At 40.0% G+C, this 19314-nt stretch overlaps 2 protein-coding genes across 5 annotated transcripts in view; one reads left to right on the forward strand and one right to left on the reverse strand.

The window, feature by feature from the left end:
* frrs1b (ferric-chelate reductase 1b) overlaps positions 1–15125 on the reverse strand; it is a 27046-nt gene extending 11921 nt beyond the window's left edge. The window contains exons 1-2 of one of the 3 annotated variants that reach the window (XM_029698552.1): positions 15000–15125; positions 14764–14823 (exon numbers count right to left, since the gene is read on the reverse strand). The gene's annotated coding sequence lies outside the window, so the exon portion shown is untranslated. The other 2 variants (XM_029698570.1, XM_029698560.1) reach the window with 2 other exon arrangements.
* Positions 15100–19314, forward strand: part of aglb (amylo-alpha-1, 6-glucosidase, 4-alpha-glucanotransferase b) — a 22871-nt gene continuing 18656 nt past the window's right edge. For both annotated transcript variants that reach the window (XM_029698476.1, XM_029698467.1), the window contains exons 1-4: positions 15100–15226; positions 16284–16494; positions 17076–17245; positions 17802–18005. In XM_029698476.1, the coding sequence (XP_029554336.1) occupies positions 15145–15226; positions 16284–16494; positions 17076–17245; positions 17802–18005 (667 nt within the window). In that variant the 5' untranslated portion in view covers positions 15100–15144. The remainder of the gene's footprint in view (positions 15227–16283; positions 16495–17075; positions 17246–17801; positions 18006–19314) is intronic.

Raw genomic sequence — 19314 nt, forward strand, 5'->3', positions numbered from 1 at the left:
TTAATGCTAAATTGTAATTATTTCGCCTCCATGGCCTATTTATTGCCTTACCTCCCTACATTTGCACACACTGTACATAGATTTTTCTATTGTGTTATTGACTGTACATGTGTTTATGTGTAACTCTGTGTTGTTTTTGTCAACTGCTTTGCTTTATCTTGGCAAGGTCGCAGTTGTAAATGAGAACTTGTTCTCAACTGGCCTACCTGGTTAAATAAAAGGTGAAATGAATAATATAAAAAATATTAAAAAAACAGAGACAGACAGACAGACAGACAGACAGACAGACAGACAGACAGGACAGACAGGACAGACAGAGAGGTTGGTACAGTGGTTCCCAAACTTGGGGTCCCCTGAGAAAATCTGCACTAATCTCATCAAACATGTTAGGAACATAAAAATATATATGTTTCAGTATGAACATCTTTCCTATAGGACTACATTAAAACGCAATCAAAATGCAAACAATACAGTTCAAAAATGTAATATGTTTTTGTTTCGTCGCTGATGCTACGTGTCAGTGTGAATCATTTATCATATTTCCCACCTTTCAAGGGTATAACATTACAATTGTATAGATAGGCTGTGTTTGTGTTTTTTTGTAAATCGACTGAAGTGAATGAACCTAGAGCAGCCATAATGGCCGGGGTGATTGTTTCTTGTTTTTGCTGTTTTCCAAAAAAAATATATATATATATATTTAAAAAAAAATTGTTAAGTTTCACCTTCCGGATTTCACTAAAACTCAAACCCTAGTTATGGCCCTCGTACCAAACCAGTGTCTACATATCTGAAAACAGAGCATTTCTATGAGAAGAAAGATCCTATAAAATGCTTCTGTGTCATCACGGGGTGGGATTGAAAGCAAAAAGTGTTTTCAAAACCTGCAATGAGTTTCTAGCGAGAGGGTTCTGGCTTCGCATGATGTAGAACTATTTCTTGTTACACAAAACATAGAAAATGTGCCGTTTTCAAATATGTAGACTTTGTATTGTGATGGAGATAACCAATAAGGTTGAAAAGTGATGGAATTGCCCTTTAAAAGGAAAAATCTACAAAATAATTATCTTTTGATATTTTTTTCCATTAGTCTACTGTTGATACAGTAACAAAATGTTTTGCCTTTCAGCAGTCAAGTTTTCAAGATATAGGACTTTCAAGAAGCAAAGGGTAATTTACCTCATCAGTCTGTTACAGATAAAGAAGAACTGAGCTGGTTGTCACAGATAACAACAAGGAGTATTCTCATGACTTGCCCATGAATGTACTCGAGGAGCTACTCTTACTCCTTAAGGTCCAATGACCTTATATGTTAGTTTCAGAGGTAGACTGGCTCTGGTACCCAAAAACTCTTTCTAAACGTGAATTGATTCTCAATTGCAATACGGTTCTAGAAAGATAAAGCCCTTTACTTTCATATCACATCAAAATAATTTCACAAATGCTAAATATACACTTACTGTACACTGTTCTAACCGGCTTTATCACAGTTGCAGCTGACTGTATTTATTCATTTACAATATGCTTCTGGTGACCTTCTTCTATTACGGTGTGAATACCTTCAGAAAGTATTCACACCCCTTGACTTTTTCCACATTTTGTTGTGTTACAGCCTGAATTGAAAATGGATTAAATTGAGATTTTGTCATTGCTGGCCTACACACAATTCCCCATAATGTCAAAGTGGAACTATGTTTTTAGAAATGTGTATAAATTAATACAAAATGAAGAGCTGAAATGTCTTGAGTCAATAAGTATTCAACCCCATTGTTACGGCAAGCATAAATAAGTTCAGGGGTAAAAATGTCACATAATAAGTTGCATGGACTCACTGTGTGCAATAATAGTGCTTAACATGATGTTTGAATGACTACCTCATCTCTGTACCCCACAAAGAAAAGCATAAATGGAATATCCCTTTGATAATGTTGAAGTTATTATTTACACTTTGGATGGTGTATCAATACACCTAGTCAAATAAAATAAAATGTTATTTGCCACATGCGCCAAATACAACAGGTATAAACCTTACTGTGAAATGCTTAATTACAAACCCTTAACCAAAGATGCAGAAAAATATTTACTAAATAAACTAAAGTAAAAATGTTATTAAAAGTAACAAAATAACAATAACGAGGCTATATACAGGGGGTACTGGTACCAAGTCAATATGCGGGGGTATAGGTTAGTTGAGGTAATTTGTACATGTAGGTAGGGGTAAAGTGACTATGCATAGCGAGTAGCAGCAGTGTAAAAACAAAGGGGGGCCATTTGATGAATTGTTCAGCAGTCTTATGGCTTGGGGGTAGAAGCTGATAAGGAGCCTTTTGGACCTAGACATGGCGCTCCAGTAACGATTGCCGTGCCGTAGCAGAGAGAACAGTCTATGACTTGGGTGACTGGAGTCTGACAATTTTTTGGGCCTTCCTCTGACACTGCCTAGTATATAGGTCCTGGATGGCAGGAACCTTGGCCCCAGTGAAGTACTGGGCCATACGCACAACCTATATAGTGCCTTACGGATGGATGCCGAGCAGTTGCCATACCAGGCGGTGATGCAACCGGCCAGGATGCTCTCGATGGTGCAGCTATAGAACTTTGAGGATCTGGGGACCCATGCCAAATCTTTTCAGTCTCCTTAGGGGGAAAAGCTGTTGTCATGCCCTCTTCACGACTGTCTTGGTGTGTTTGGACCACAATAGTTTGTTGGTGATGTGGACACCAAGGAACTTGAATCTCTCGACCCGCTCCACTACAGCCCCGTCGATGTTAATGGGAGCCGTTTCCTGTATTCCACGATCAGCTCCTTTGTCTTGCTCACATTGAGGGAGAGGTTGTTGTCCTGGCACCACACTGCCAGGTCTCTGACCTCCCTATAGGCTGTTGGAGTCGTGCCTGGCGATGCAGTCGTCAGTGAACAGGGAGTACAGGAGGGGACTAAGCACACACCCCTGTTGAGGATCAGCAGGGCAGATGTGTTGATGCCTACCCTTACCAGTCCGTCAGGAGGTCCAGGATCCAGTTGCAGAGAGAGGTGTTTAGTCCCAGGGTCCTTAGCTTAGTGCTGAGCTTTGAGGGCAATATGGTGTTGAACGCTGAGCTGTAGTCAATGAACAGCATTCTCACATAGGTGTTCCTTTTGTCCAGGTGGGAAAGGGCAGTGTGGAGTGCGATTGAGATTACGTCATCTGTGGATCAGTTGGGGCGGTAAGCGAATTAGAGTGGGTCTACTATCACTACAAAGTGTTTCACTACAAAGATACAGGCGTCCTTCCTAACTCAGTTGCCCGGGAGAAAAAGGAAACCGCTCAGGGATTTCACCATGAGGCCAATGCAATACTAAACTAATAGACAGAGTGAAAAGAAGGAAGCCTGTACAGAATAAAAATATTCCAAAACAAGCATCCTGTTTGCAACAAGGCACTAAAGAAATACTGCAAAAAATGTTGCAAGCAATTAACTTTTTGTCTTGAATACAAAGTGTTATGTTTGGGGACAACCCAATACAACACATTACTGAGAACCACTCTCCATATTATCAAGCATAGTGGTGGCTACATCCTGTTATGGTATGCTTGTAATCGTTAAGGACTGCAGAGGCAAACTCCCAAAGAAAAAGCTGGTTCAGTCTGCTTTCCACAAGACACTGGGAGATGAATTCACCTTTCAGCAGGACAATAACCTAAAAACACATGGCCAAATCTGAACTGGAGTTTCTTACCAAGAAGACAGTGAATGTGGCCGAGTTATAGTTTAGAAATAAATCTGAGTGAAAATCTATGGCAAGACCTGAAAATGGTTGTCTAGCAATGATCAACAACCAATTTGACAGAGCTTGAAGAATTTTTTAAAGAATGATGGGCAAATGGTGCACAAGCCAGGTTTGGAAAGCTCTTAACCTCTCTTGGGTAGGGGGCAGTAATTTGACGTCCGGATGAAAAGCGTGTCCATAGTAAACTGCCTGCTACTCAGGCCGAGAAGGTAGGATATGCATATCATTAGTAGATTTGGATAGAAAACACTCTGAAGTTTCTAAAACTGTTTGAATGACATCTGTGAGTATAACAGAACTCATATGGCAGGCAAGAACCTGAGAAAGAATCCAACCAGGAAGTGTGGAAATCTGAGGTTTGTAGTTTTTCAAGTGATTGCCTATCTAATACACAGTGTCTGTGGGGTCATTTTGCACTTCCTAAGGCTTCCACTAGATGTCAACAGTCTTTAGAACGTTGTTTCATGCTTCTAGTGTGAATGGGGAGAAAATAAGAGCATATGGAGTCAGATGACTGAGAAAATGATATGAGCTCAATCGCACGCACTCCCGTGAGAGTTAGGTGTGCTCCTTTTCATTTCTGAAGACAAAGGAATCGTCGGGTTGGAATATTATGGAAGATTAATGATAAAAACATCCTAAAGATTGATTCTATACATCGTTTGACATGTTTCTATGAACTGTAATAACTTTTTTGACTTTTCGTCTGAACTTACTGCGCGAGCACAGTGAATTTGGATTACTTGACTGAACGCGTGAACAAAATGGAGGTATTTGGACATAAAGATTAACTTTATCGAACAAAACAAACATTTATTCTGGAACTGGAATCCTGGGAGTGCATTCCGATGAAGATCATCAAAGGTAAGTGAATATTTATAATGTCATTTTTGTCATTTCTGTTGACTCCAAAATGGCGGGTATCTGTATGGCTTGTTTTGATGTCTGAGCGCTGTACTCAGATTATTGCAAAGTTTGCTTTTTTGAAATCTGACACAGCGGTTGCATTAAGGAGAAGTGTATCTATAATTCTTTGAATAACAGTTGTATATTTTATCAACGTTTATGATGAGTATTTCTGTAAATTGATGTGCTCATTCACCGGAAGTTTTTGGAGGCAAAACATTTCTGAACATTACACGCCAATGTAAAATGGGGTTTTTGGATAGAAATATGAACTTTATCGAGCAAAACATACATGTATTGTGTAACATGAAGTCCTATGAGTGCCATCTGATGAAGATCATCAAAGGTTAGTGATTAATTTTAGCTGTATTTCTGTTTTTTGTGACACCTCTCCTTGCTTGGAAAATGGCTGTGTGGTTTTTCTTGTCTAGGCGCTGTCCTAACATAATCTAATGTTATGCTATCGTCATAAAGCCTTTTTGAAATCGGACACTGTGGTTGGATTAACGAGAAGTGTATCTTTAAAATAGGATATAATAGTTTGTTTGAGAAATTTGAATTGTGAGATTTTTGTTGTTTTGAATTTGGCGCTCTGCTATTTCACTGGCTGTTGGCGAGTGTGTCCTGCAGCTGGGACGCTAGCGTCCCACATACCCCAGAGAGGTTTTAAGATACTCTGGAAAAACACAGCTGTAATCGCTGCCAAAGGTGATTCTGACAGGAATTGATTCCCCTTACTACTTATGTAATCAAGATAAATAAAACACTAATCTTTCATATATATACACACACACAAATGTTACAATTTTATTCCACTTTGACATTAGTATTTTGTGTAGATTGACAAAAATTGACAATTAAATCAATATTAAACCCACTTTGTAAAACAACAAAATGTGGAAAAGTAATGGGGTGTGAATACTTTCTGAAGGCACTGTAGCTATTTAGCACTGTCTTCCGGTTGTTTGTCTTTCGTAAATGCACGCTGTAACGTGGAGATATGGCCATGTGGGAACACTAACCCTAAATAAGGTGTGTAGTAATTTACCCTTTAAAAAAAATATATATTATTATTTTTTCGATGATATGAAAGGTAAGTTCCCAAAACCTGAACGCAAGCGATCCGTTTTATTGTTCAGAACAAGCATCGGAGCTCCTAACGAAACTTCCGGCGCCAGAAGATACTATCAACAATATGCGCTAAACGTAGTTAGCGTCTATGAATGGGTTAGCGTACCGTTTAACTATTTTTATTATTATTTTAAGACAAAAACAAAAAAATACTGCTCACACTCACAACAGTAATAGCTTATGGTGTTTTCTTAAGACGGTGGAAAGAGAAATGTTAATCGACTTCCCATTTACAGTTAGTTGGTTCTATCAGTCTGCTGTAGATAAAGAATAACTGAACTATGGTTGTTACAAAACGAGTATTCTCATGACCAACTATAGTGGCTGTTTGAAACACGAGTTTACTGTTTTTCTAGTTATAGCCTACAGGTCCCAGTAGGGTACATGTAACAATTTATTCAAACATATAAATATAAATTGTTAGACAAATACATAATGCGTAGAGCCTACAACAGTTTACTGTTTTTCTAGTTATAGCCTACAGGTCCCAGTAGGGTACATGTAACAATTTATTCAAACATATAAATATAAATTGTTAGACAAATACATAATGCGTAGAGCCTACAACATGTAGGGAGGGGTCCAATTTTACCTTGGTTATTATGTCATTGAACCTTCTTTTTACATTTATGCATTGAACTCACTGTCAATAATGGGCCTAATTCTAAACAAAGCTACATTTGGCATTGAATATTTCTTCAGAAAATGTCATTCTTTAACATAATTGTTGATCAGTGAATCCATTGTATTCTAAATGTGCTTGTCATTGACAGCCCAAACAATATTGGCAAATAAGACCAAAGCAATGATTCCTTTGGGTAAAATCTGAATGTGGAGGATGGGTCATACTAACCTACTGTGCTTACCTGCACACACACCACTGTGAAAACAAATATTTTCTTCTTGAGTGTGTTCTCCAAAACTAAAGAAACCAAAACATTTCGCAATGCTCTCTTATATACGATTCAGTGTGAAGAACAGTAGGCTATATTACCTATTGCAGGACAGTAAGAATGTTTATCTATTTCACTCTTTAAAATAAAAAATGTAATTGAGTTTACCTTACCTTCTCTCACGCAACTCTTAAAACCAAATTCAAGTACGTCGGCAAATAGCCAACAAAAAGGGGGCTGTCCTTACTCAAAGTGAGTGTTGATTGGTTGAGGAGATGTGAAGGCAAAGAGTATCTATTATATTAACAAGAGAGCCGAGTGACAGCTTGTGATCAATAAATGACGGCAGGCGAGATCAGGTAGGACCATTCAAGCCAATGAGAGGGCAGATAACCATATGATCAACAGGCACAACCTAAGTAAGACTGTGTCACTTAGCAGTTCATTCTGGTTTTGTATTCTGATCATTGAAGTATTGTAGTCTGTCTGGCTAACTCGTGCTCGCACGTCAGCTTCGCCGAGCAGTGCAGAGCTGTTGGGAAGGAAGTTGTCAAGGAAGTGAGTTTGTGTTTGTACAGGACCTACCGTCAACCAATCATGTCAATATGGCGCCCTCCGCATTGTTACAACATTTGAGAGACGCATAACGATGCAGTAAAGAGCTCAATTTGGCCTGGCGTGCCTCTGGATGCTTCGCGATTGCGTCACACCATCCATACGGCGTATCCGACCACATTTCATATTAAGGTTTACATTTATTATGATTTTTATTTTATTTTAAATTTGTATTATTATTTCATTATTTGTATTATTATTTGTATTTTTTATTACCAATGTAGAAACATCTGTATACATACAATAAGTACATAAATAAACAATGATAATATATGCTAGGGGGTACAACAAATTACAAAGACCTTAAAAGAAACACACATATTGATTGTTTTAACAGCTTTCTTATTAGATGAATGTAGAAGGGTCTTAATCTACGGCTCGAATTCCTCATAGAAACAGGAAGAGTGGTTTTTTTATTAGTGAATTTACATTTATGAATATGACATTTTTCCATTAGCACAATTAGATTTATGAGGTAAAACTGTTTTTCTTTATCTTTGTTATGGTTAAGGAAACCGAGCAGCACATTCTCCCATAACAAACAAAAGTCATCAAGAATATTAACAATTATAAATCTTTGAATATCTTTCCATAATTGTTTTACATGTAGACAATGCCAAAATAAATGCGAAACCGTTTCTGGATGCTCAACACAAAAAGTACAATCAATGTTAATGTCTTTTTTGAGTTTCTTCAGGTAATGATTCGCAGGGTAATACTTATGGATCATTCTGAAAGAGACCTCTTTGACCTTGTTAACAAGCAAGTATTTGTGTCTTAATAACCAGACTTTTTCCCAACAGATATTAGTGACCAATGTATTCCAGTAACTTGTGACATAAGGAATGGATACAATATCCCTTTGAAAAAAAAGCACGTATAGATCTGTTGTTCTGAGGGAGCAAGGAGAAACATATTTCCCTATTGGAGAGTCAACTGGATTAAGTGAGGGTAGGTAAAGAAGGTGAGGTCTGGCTACACCTCTAAATAACATGAGAGTTTCAGATGGAATAGCATCAAAGACTCTGGCGAACTCTCTAGGTGTTACAGGGATATTGTAACGAGATAAAAATTCCTCATAATTGAGTAAAAATCCTTCTGCATTAAAAAGTTGACTCACCAGCAGAATAAGATTATTGAACCAGTTCTTAAAAAATAAAGACTTGTTTCTATACAAAATGTCCTTATTGTTCCAAATGAAATACCTATGCGGGGAAAAATTGTGTTTATATATTAATGACCACGCTATGAATACTTGTCTATGAAAAGCAGAAATTTAGCAGGAATCTTATCAATGTTATAGTTACAAAGTAACATAACATTGAGGCCACCAAAACGGGAGAAGATAAAATGAGGGATGAAATTCCAAATTGAAGTTGGATTCTTTAAAAAAAAAAAAATACCAATTTATCTTAAAAGTTTTATTCAAAGTAGCAAAATCAAAAAAATTGAGACCACCATATTCATATGAGTTCATAACGACAGATTTCCTAATATAATGTGTAAAATGTTTCCAGATGAAGTTCAGAAGCACCTAGTCAACCGCTTGACCTATTTTGTTGTCAAGATGTAGGGACTGGGCTGCATAAGTAAATCTGGAGATACCTTCAGCTTTAGAAAGCAATACTCGACCTTTCAAGGACAACATTTCATATGAAGTATAAATAGTCTCTTAGCCTAGGATGACGACAATGCCGATCAAGCATTCTATCTTCAGAGAGGAAGTGAAAGAGAGAAGCCGAACTCGGCGGAAAATCAGTCGCCCTCCAGATGGTGGTGTTTTTCCGTTGTTTCGCTCACCAAACAAGGCGTTTTTGTATGGAGGTCAATGAGTTTTGAATTTGGGCAACAACCAAAAAATAATGGCTTGTTTGCTTTGAGTTTATTTGATAGAATATACGTTTTTTCAATGATTAAGTTATCTCAACTATACTGAGAGATAAAAAATACTTGAGTCAGTTATAGAACCCATTGCCCTTTATGGTTTTGAGGTATGGGGTCTGCTCACCAACCAAGAATTCACAAAATGGGACAAACACCAAATTGAGACTCCGCATGCAGAATTCTGCAAAAATATCCTCCATGTACAACGTAAAACACCAAATAATACATGCAGAGCAGAATTAGGCCGATACCGGCTAATTATCAAAATCCAGAAAATAACCGTTAAATTCTACAACCACCTAAAAGGATGCAATTCCCAAACCTTCCATAACAAAGCCATCACCTACAGAGAAATAAACCTGGAGAAGAGCCCCCTAAGCAAGCTGGTCCTGGGGCTCTGTTCACAAACACAAACAGACCCCACAGACCCACAGGAAAGCAACACACTTAGACCCAACCAAATCATGAGAAAACAAAAAGATAATTACTTGACACATTGTAAAGAATTTACCAAAAAACTGTGCAAACTAGAATGCTATTTGGCCCTAAACAGAGAGTACACTGCGGCAGAATACCTGACCACTGTGACTGACCCAAAATTAAGCAAATCTTTACTATGTACAGACTCAGTGAGCATAGCCTTGCAATTGAGAAAGGCCGCCGAAGGCAGACCTGGCTCTCAAGAGAAGACAGACGATGTGCACACTGCCCACAAAATGAGGTGGAAACTGAGCTGCACTTCCTAACCTCCTGCCAAATGTATGACCATATTAGAGACACATATTTCCCTCAGATTACACAGACCTACAAAAAAATTGAAAACAAATCCAATTTTGATAAACTCCCTTATCTATTGGGTGAAATACCACAGTGTGCAATCACAGCAGCAAGATTTGTGACCTGTTGCCACAAGAAAAGGGCAACCAGTGAAGAACAAACACCATTGTAAATAGAACCTATGTTTACTTTTTCCCCTTTAGTACTTTAACTATTTTCACGTCATTACGACACTGTATATATACATAATATGACATTTGAAATGTTTTTATTATTTTGTAAGTGTAATGTTTACTGTTCATTTTTTATTATTTATTTCACTTTTGTTTATTATCTATTTCACTTGCTTTTGCAATGTAAAATTATGTTTCCCGTGCCAATAAAGCCCTTAAATTGAATTGATATCTCAAGATGGCTATGCATATTCATGTCATGAGGCTAGTAGCATAGCATCTCTCTATTGAATACAGGTGGTTGACGTCAACAATCCTCATCGATTATTTTAAAAATTATTACAATAATGATGTTTCCACCAATCCAAAGAAAGGATGAGCGGGAGCGACAGCCAGCCGCCACTTTGTGGACAACTCACATTTTTAGGGCGGAGAGATATGTTATCTTGTCAGTATATCCACAATATTTGCTATGGTCTACGCTTGATGTGCATTCCCGGTAATACACTCGTATCCCTCATGGACCTGCTTGTACATAAAGCATCCTGCATTCAGGCCACAAAGGCATACTTTAAATCCTTAACTAGCTTTAATGGTGAGAAGGCGGAAAAAACAGGGAAAATATGCATAGGGTGAATTCGGAAAGAGTGGGACTTCATATAAACTGGCACAGCTTAATCCTGACATGTTATTTTTCTTGGTCTGAGGAGAAAAATCTAAACTATTGTTGCTAAGAAACCAGAGAACCACATTATTGCAGAGAAACCACATTATCAAAATCACATCACTTAATTGGTTTGACATCCTAGAGAGGGGCGGAGCAAGCTTCAAACAGGAAGCTCACTCCACAAAGCACACAGTATGATCAGTGACAGATTTTTTCTGTTAGATGTTAAGGTTATAAAAGGTTATAAATAAGCTACTGTGCAAAATGGTGATGTAAATGTGCATACTATGTACTGGTGCATCAAAATACAAAAACAAGTTGCCAATATTATGTTTACATTTTGTAATTCAGTCTTTTTTTTGTGTTGTCCCCCTATGCCAACCATAAAGTAGGACAGCATGGAGTAGCTAAAGTAGGACAGTCTTCAAGGCTTTTCCAATAGAGCAAGGAGATCCAGTTTACATTAGGGTAAGGCAAGGCTCTTGTACTATATTCTGCTAATTTTCTTGTAGTACTGTTATTTGAGTGAATTGTATTATCATTGGGATAGAATTAGGATTATAATAATGGTGTCCCAGTATATCAATGCCAACTGAAAATATGTTTTTGACTCAGTGTGCACACCCTGTGGCTCAGTTGGTAGAGCATGGTGTTTGCAATGGTGTTTGCAACGCCAGGGTTGTGGGTTCGTTTCCCACGGGGGGCCAGTACGTAAAAAAAAAAAATGTATGAAATGAATTGAAATGTATGCATTCACTACTGTAAGTCGCTCTGGATAAGAGCGTCTGCTAAATGACTGAAATGTCTAAAATGTACACTGGGTGTGTCATGCCTCCTGTGAATATGTCCAAAACATTTTTGTGTGTGTGATTAGGTAACATCTTGAGTATTCCAGAAATTGATCATGTGTTGGGCTAATACGTTGGATAGATGTCGAAAGAGGTTACAGAAGACAGAAATGCAAAACGTGTCCCACTTATTTTCCGAATTCACCCTACTTTCTTTATTAAGCACCATTTTCCACCACCATTTTCTGACAATTTAGAATATTGCACAGTCTTCATCCAAGAGTGTGGATCATCCAAAATTGTCCAAAAAGTGCATGCTTGTAAGCAAAGCTAAAGGGATTGCAAATGTGTTAGCATAAATAGTCCAACCAAAATTTTTTTTTTTTTTAATATTACCTAGCTGTCTAGCATTTGCATTCATTATGGAAACCGTTTACCGTATAAGAAGCAAGCCCTGTTTTGTTCCATTTGCTTCACCAATTCTGTTGCAAAACGTTTGGCACAGAAACCGTTCACTCCAAATGGAAAAAGTTTTGCAACGAAAATGAGAGTTTCTATTGGATAAATTCAGGTAAGTCCCTCCCCGTTTGGTTCTTAACGGTAAACGTTTCATGACGTAATGAATACACCCCTGATCCTGAGCAGTGATGCCAACTTAGCAATTTTGTTGCTAGATTTAGCAACTCTTCAGACTACCCGGGCAACCTTTTTTTCAAACAGCACCTAGCAACAAATTTAGCTACTTTTAAAAATGTATTTGGAACTTTTAGCAACTTTTGAAAAGTGACTTAAACGCTAAAATGCATGCATTTTCCCTCTAAATGACACAAAAACGATTTTCTCTGTCACACACTCTGTCACAACACACGTGCCTGGCTCCAAAAGTCAAATCAAATCAAATGTATTTATATAGCCCTTCTTACATGAGCTGATATCTCCAAGTGCTGTACAGAAACCCAGCCTAAAACCCCAAACAGCAAGCAATGCAGGTGTAGAAGCACGCCTCCTGTGTGAGTGACGTCAGCAGCAGGCCAGCAGCAATTTCAGCAAATTGCAAATCATTGTTGGCTGACTGCAGCAGCAGTAGTACGGATTCGACGAGCCAAACCTAATGAATATACACTGCTCCAAAAAATAAAGGGAACACTTAAACAACACAATGTAACTCCAAGTCAATCACACTTCTGTGAAATCAAACTGTCCACTTAGGAAGCAACACTGATTGACAATACATTTCACATGCTGTTGTGCAAATGGAATAGACAACAGGTGGAAATTATAGGCAATTAGCAAGACACCCCCAATAAAGGAGTGGTTCTGCAGGTGGGGACCACAGACCACTTCTCAGTTCCTATGCTTCCTGGTAGATGTTTTGGTCACTTTTGAATGCTGGCGGTGCTTTCACTCTAGTGGTAGCATGAGACGGAGTCTACAACCCACACAAGTGGCTCAGGTAGTGCAGCTCATCCAGGATGGCACATCAATGCGAGCTGTGGCAAGAAGGTTTGCTGTGTCTGTCAGCGTAGTGTCCAGAGCATGGAGGCGCTACCAGGAGACAGGCCAGTACATCAGGAGACATGGAGGAGGCCGTAGGAGGGCAACAACCCAGCAGCAGGACCGCTACCTCCGCCTTTGTGCAAGGAGGAGCAGGAGAAGCACTGCCAGAGCCCTGCAAAATGACCTCCAGCAGGCCACAAATGTGCATGTGTCTGCTCAAACGGTCAGAAACAGACTCCATGAGGGTGGTATGAGGGCCCGACGTCCACAGGTGGGGGTTGTGCTTACAGCCCAACACCGTGCAGGACGTTTGGCATTTGCCAGAGAACACCAAGATTGGCAAATTCGCCACTGGTGCCCTGTGCTCTTCACAGATGAAAGCAGGTTCACACTGAGCACGTGACAGACGTGACAGAGTCTGGAGACGCCGTGGAGAACGTTCTGCTGCCTGCAACATCCTCCAGCATGACCGGTTTGGCGGTGGGTCAGTCATGGTGTGGGGTGGCATTTCTTTGGGGGGCCGCACAGCCCTTCATGTGCTCGCCAGAGGTAGCCTGACTGCCATTAGGTACCGAGATGAGATCCTCAGACCCCTTGTGAGACCATATGCTGGTGCGGTTGGCCCTGGGTTCCTCCTAATGCAAGACAATGCCTGACCTCATGTGGCTGGAGTGTGTCAGCAGTTCCTGCAAGAGGAAGGCATTGATGCTATGGACTGGCCAGCCCGTTCCCCAGACCTGAATCCAATTGAGCACATCTGGGACATCATGTTTAGCTCCATCCACCAATGCCACATTGCACCACAGACTGTCCAGGAGTTGGCGGATGCTTTAGTCCAGGTCTGGGAGGAGATCCCTCAGGAGACCATCCGCCACCTCATCAGGAGCATGCCCAGGCGTTGTAGGGAGGTCATACAGGCACGTGGAGGCCACACACACTACTGAGCCTCATTTTGACTTGTTTTAAGGACATTACATCAAAGTTGGATCAGCCTGTAGTGTGGTTTTCCACTTTAATTTTGAGTGTGACTCCAAATCCAGACCATTGATTATTTTTGTGTGATTTTGTTGTCAGCACATTCAACTATGTAAAGAAAAAAGTATTTAATAAGATTATTACTTTCATTCAGATCTAGGATGTGTTGTTTAAGTGTTCCCTTTATTTTTTTGAGCAGTATAGTTGGTCACGAATGTTTGATCTTGAACAGAACTTACAACATCAATCCACATGTCTCAATCAAAATTGTACAGAAAAGAGTTGGAGTCTGTACCTGAACAAATGTCAAATCATATTTTTTGCCGAGATGGCCAGTCAATTTGAGTAACGTTATTGTGTATGCTACGTAATGACGCAGTTTTACGTTATCACGCAATGACATCACAACGTCATTTAGCAACAAATCAACCTGCATCTAGCAACTTACCCTGAAAATTAGTTGGCAACACTGGCAGTGAGCACACGGAAAAACAAGGTGATTCTCCTCTATCAAAGAAACATGTTACTATTATGTTGCAACTATTGTAACATGTAAAATCGTTCATAGTTACAATGTGTCGTTTCTTCTACCAGGGCTGAAGATATACATAGAAATCTATATTTCAATACAGCCAAACAGTTTTGGTGTTGTTTTTAGTAAAAGATAAACTATTATTTAACTTACTTTTGATGAATATGGTCCCCGGGAAGAATTGCTCCTGCTTCTTGAGCAGCTAATGGGGATCTGAATAAAAATCATGAATGTGTGTAAACAGCAATAAAAGCGACATGTATAGGCCTATGCATTTCCTTACGTTTAGAGGGAGACATTTATGAATAGGCTACAGTGGCCAGTTATGTACATATGAAACCCATGTACACACACACATACATGCACGTAGGCTAGCCTAGTGTATTTACGTTGTGCTGCAGGTTAGCGTCTTCTTTCACACGGTGGCGTTATCTCTCATGACTTCGGTCTCTCCCCCTATTGAAGTGTGTCATGTAGGAATCTGGGGGCACCGCTTCCTGCTTGAAAAGGACACCATAAAAAAGGAACGTCAAAATGGTTCGAAGCAGACAGACCAGAGTACTGTTCCTGAATGACATGGAGCGACTAGAGAGGACTCTGTTCCGACTAGAGCAAGGTATGTAGGCAATGGCCATTCAAATCCTGGGCAACTTCACATTTGCAGTGGCGAATAATAGAAACAAAAAAACTACTGGGTATAATTTGTGGAACGTTCCAACAGGAATCTGTTGCAAAAACTTCGTAAAGTACAAGGATGCCAACAAACAACGCATACAAAGTAGCATGACCAATTCACCTCGCCTATTCGGCAGCTAGTTAGCATCAACTAACCACGTAGCTTATTCTTAACGTTTGTCCATAGACTACCAGAGTGAGGACAGACATGTTTCGGAATTAACGTGGTGAGTGAAAAACATAATTATATTGCCCACTGCAGTATCTTATTCTTATTCTGCCGCTATACAACTTTGTATGCGTTGTTTGTTGGCAACCTTGTTATTTACGAAGTTTTTGGAACAGATTCCTGTTGGAACGTTCCACAAATTATACCCCCCCCCCCAAAAAAAATGTCTGAATGTACAAGTCCTGCGAATTATAGGCTATTGGAAGTTTGTCATTATTAGACAATTGTTTCTTTTGTATGGTGCTATCTTGCTTATTTTACCCCCAGCAGGGATATTATTCCTGCTGTTGAAAATATAGACATTGAAATGCACATTTAGTTAATGGGGGAGTGGTAGGCTAGGCATGAGCTGAACATTGCTATGCATTTGACACTTGAGTGAAGTAGCCTATCTTGAAATATTATAGTGAAAAGTTTGCAGCTATAAATAGCAAGGTAAAAGGCCTTGTGTTCGCTCAGTGGCTTAGCTGTACTGTTTCTGCTGTTGGCAAGATCAATTGCTTGGACGGGCATCACTTCAGACATTGGATTTGTTTTTAAACTGAGTTTTAATGCACATTTGATTGGCAGGACACCATAACAGCTGCCTATGTGTTTTCCAAGATTACATTTTCGCATTAGGACATTATTAGTTAACATCAAATCCAGTCATTGTCCAGGGTGAACCTTTCTGATTTCACTGTACACTCCAGCAGTGCTTTTAGAACATATCCTGCTTGTGTATTACTTGTTATTATGTAATGACATACTATTATTATTCTACCATCAGGCTTTGAGCTCCAGTTCCGGTTGGGGCCCACTCTGCAGGGGAGGCATGTGCAGGTCCACACTAACTACCCTGCGGAGGGAGAGAAGTTTGACCGGCTTAAGTTCTGGCCTCTGGACTGGATAAACCCAACAGGGAGAGAGGATGACTCGGACAAGTACTGCAAACTGGACCTGCAGGTGGCAGGGTCCTACCAGTATTACTTTTGTGCTGGGTAAGAAAGCACTGTTTCTTGTTCAGAAGGAGTGTACACACATCTAGTTATTTGCAGGTTCAGAGTACAAGATAGATTCCCGTTCACTGTTCTGTGTGCAGTACTTTCATCGGCATTGAATCAAAATGTTGTACTAGGTATGTGGTGGTGGTAAGCCAGCACTGTTTATGCACTGTTCTTTTTGATTTCTGACATCTAATCATGAAGTGTTCGATCGAAAACAAGACATAAGAGTCAAACTGTGAATTGATGAATCACAGTTAAATCCCTGTCTGTGACCCCAGTCTCCGAGAGTGTCACAGGGGGAGTGAGATATGCAAAAATGTATTTCCATTTCACGCCTCACACTTGTACAGGTTACCCACTTGCACATACAGTGAAACAGGACTATATAAGCACCTAATAATAATAATAATAATAATAATAATAATAATAATAATAATAAATGTTATTATTAAACAAACCTACAGGTGATTTAGGGGCTCAACCTCAACAGTCAACCCTTTTATCCCATACATGTTATGCTATTGATTGATCTCGTTTCCTGTTGTATTGCCTGATGTGTTCTGTGTGATTCCCAGGAATGAAGAGAAGACTGGTAGTGGCTACATAGTGGTGGACCCAGTGCTGCGTGTGGGTGCTGATAACCATGTACTACCCCTGGACTGTATTGCCATTCAGACATACCTGGCCAAGTGCCTGGGGCCTCTGGACGAATGGCAGGACAGGCTCAGGGTTGCCAAGGAGACCGGTGAGGGGCAGAATGGGATACCATAGCCAGTTGGCCAACAATCAGAAGCATGGCTATTGTCTTCATCAGTATAAATGGGTATTTCTCCTGCTCGGGTTAAGTGGTCAGGAAAAACTCCTGTCCTCACTCATAAGTGTCACACTGTCGCATATTTAATTTGGTTTAAATTGCTGAAGTAAATAATTATTTTTGATAGCACAGCAATTGTTTTTGCATATTCTTAATCATGTGCCTGCAGTTCAAAAGTATAGATACTAACAAATACAGAGTTCATCTTTATTGGTTCATCGTATAGATTGTGCTGTACAAAGAGTTGTGGTTTGGGGGATTATCACACAGTGGTTGAGATCTGTTTGGTTATACTGGTGGTCATTGACCCATTCTAATATCTGCAAAAATATTTGCATTGTTTGCTGTTTCTTAATATCTGTCTGTCCAGACACGCATTGGCTTCATTTACAAAACATGTAACGTACCTGTAGCATAATTATTACTGTGGGTTCATAGATTCACATTTCTCATTCATAAAAATATATTATCTAAACTCTCTCCCTAGGTTATAACATGATCCACTTCACCCCGCTGCAGAAGTTAGGGATGTCTCGCTCCTGCTATTCTCTGGCCGACCAACTGGAGCTCAACCCAGAGTTCTCTACTGAAGGGAAGAACTACACCTGGATGGATGTGGACAACCTGGTGGAGAAACTGAAGAAAGAGTGGAACATGGTCTGCATCACTGATGTGGTCTACAACCATACAGGTATTGTTTTAGTATATAGTGCACTACTATAGTCCCTAGTCAAAAGTAGTTAACTATTAAGGGAATAGGGCATCATTTGGTGCACTCTACACATGAGCATCGGCTCACACTGTCTCAACACAGTAGGATGAATGCTTTCCCATTTTGTGAATGGTGGTGTGTTAGGCTACGTAACGTACCGCATGGATACGTAACATACCTATCAATGCTGCCATTTATAGATACAGAGACAGGGGATCTCATCTCTAAGCTCTTCAGAAGATGGTGTTTCATGAAGAGTTATGACTGTGACCTTCTGGGTACTATTCCCAAGCCACAGGGAAGGCTTGCAGGACTGACTGATAGTAAAACACGGGTTAGCAAAGTCTCTTCTCAGATAACCTGGGTTTGATATAATATATAACTTTGCAGAGGTGATATGTAGTAGCTCCTGTGTAGGAGACGAAGGTCGAGTCATGCGTCCTCCGAAACATGACCCGCCAAACCGCGGTTCTTAACACCTGCCTGCTTAACCCGGAAGGCAGCCGCACCAATGTGTCGGAGGAAACACCTTTCAGCTGACGACCGAGGTCAGCCTGCAGGCGCCTGGCCCGCCAAAAGAGTGCGATGAACCTAGTAAAGCCCACCCTGCCAAACACTCCCGTAACCCGGACGACGCTGGGCCAATTGTGTGCCTCCCTTTGGGACTCTCGATCACGACCGGTTGTGATACAGCCTGGGATCGAACCCGGGTCTGTAGTGACTCCTCTTGCACTGCGATGCAGTGCCTTAGACCGCTGCGCCACTCAGGAGGCCCAATACAGGGTGTTTTTATACAGCAAAACAAACAATGTTACCCAAGAGTTAAAAGGAAATGCATGTATATTTATCGATATTGTATCATGAACGTATTGCAGGGTCATGGTGACTCATGCCCTTCTAGTAGTCTAAAGGCTATGACAGAGAAACTGGTGCCAGGTTGTAGTGGACTTTGGCATCCACTCAAGTATGATCAGCAGGACTACTGCCAATGCATTAGCCAGTATGTGAGGAGAGATTTGCAACCTTTTACATCACGTGTTAATGGACAGAGGAAGATGGTATGTGAACAGCAGGTTATCCTATATCCTTACTAGAGGTACACAATGAAAATACTGATTTAATAACCAAACATGTTCGACTTCTTGTCACCAAACATACATTTGATAAAATCAATGGTAACAACCATTGTGATAACACTAACAATACAAATTAATAGAACAATCATGTGTTGGATGTCCATAGCAACGGAAGCACTTGACGATGGCCATGATTAAAGGTGAAAGTTAAA

The sequence above is a fragment of the Salmo trutta genome, chromosome 2, assembly GCF_901001165.1.
Source record: "Salmo trutta chromosome 2, fSalTru1.1, whole genome shotgun sequence".
Taxonomy (NCBI): Eukaryota; Metazoa; Chordata; class Actinopteri; order Salmoniformes; family Salmonidae; genus Salmo; species Salmo trutta.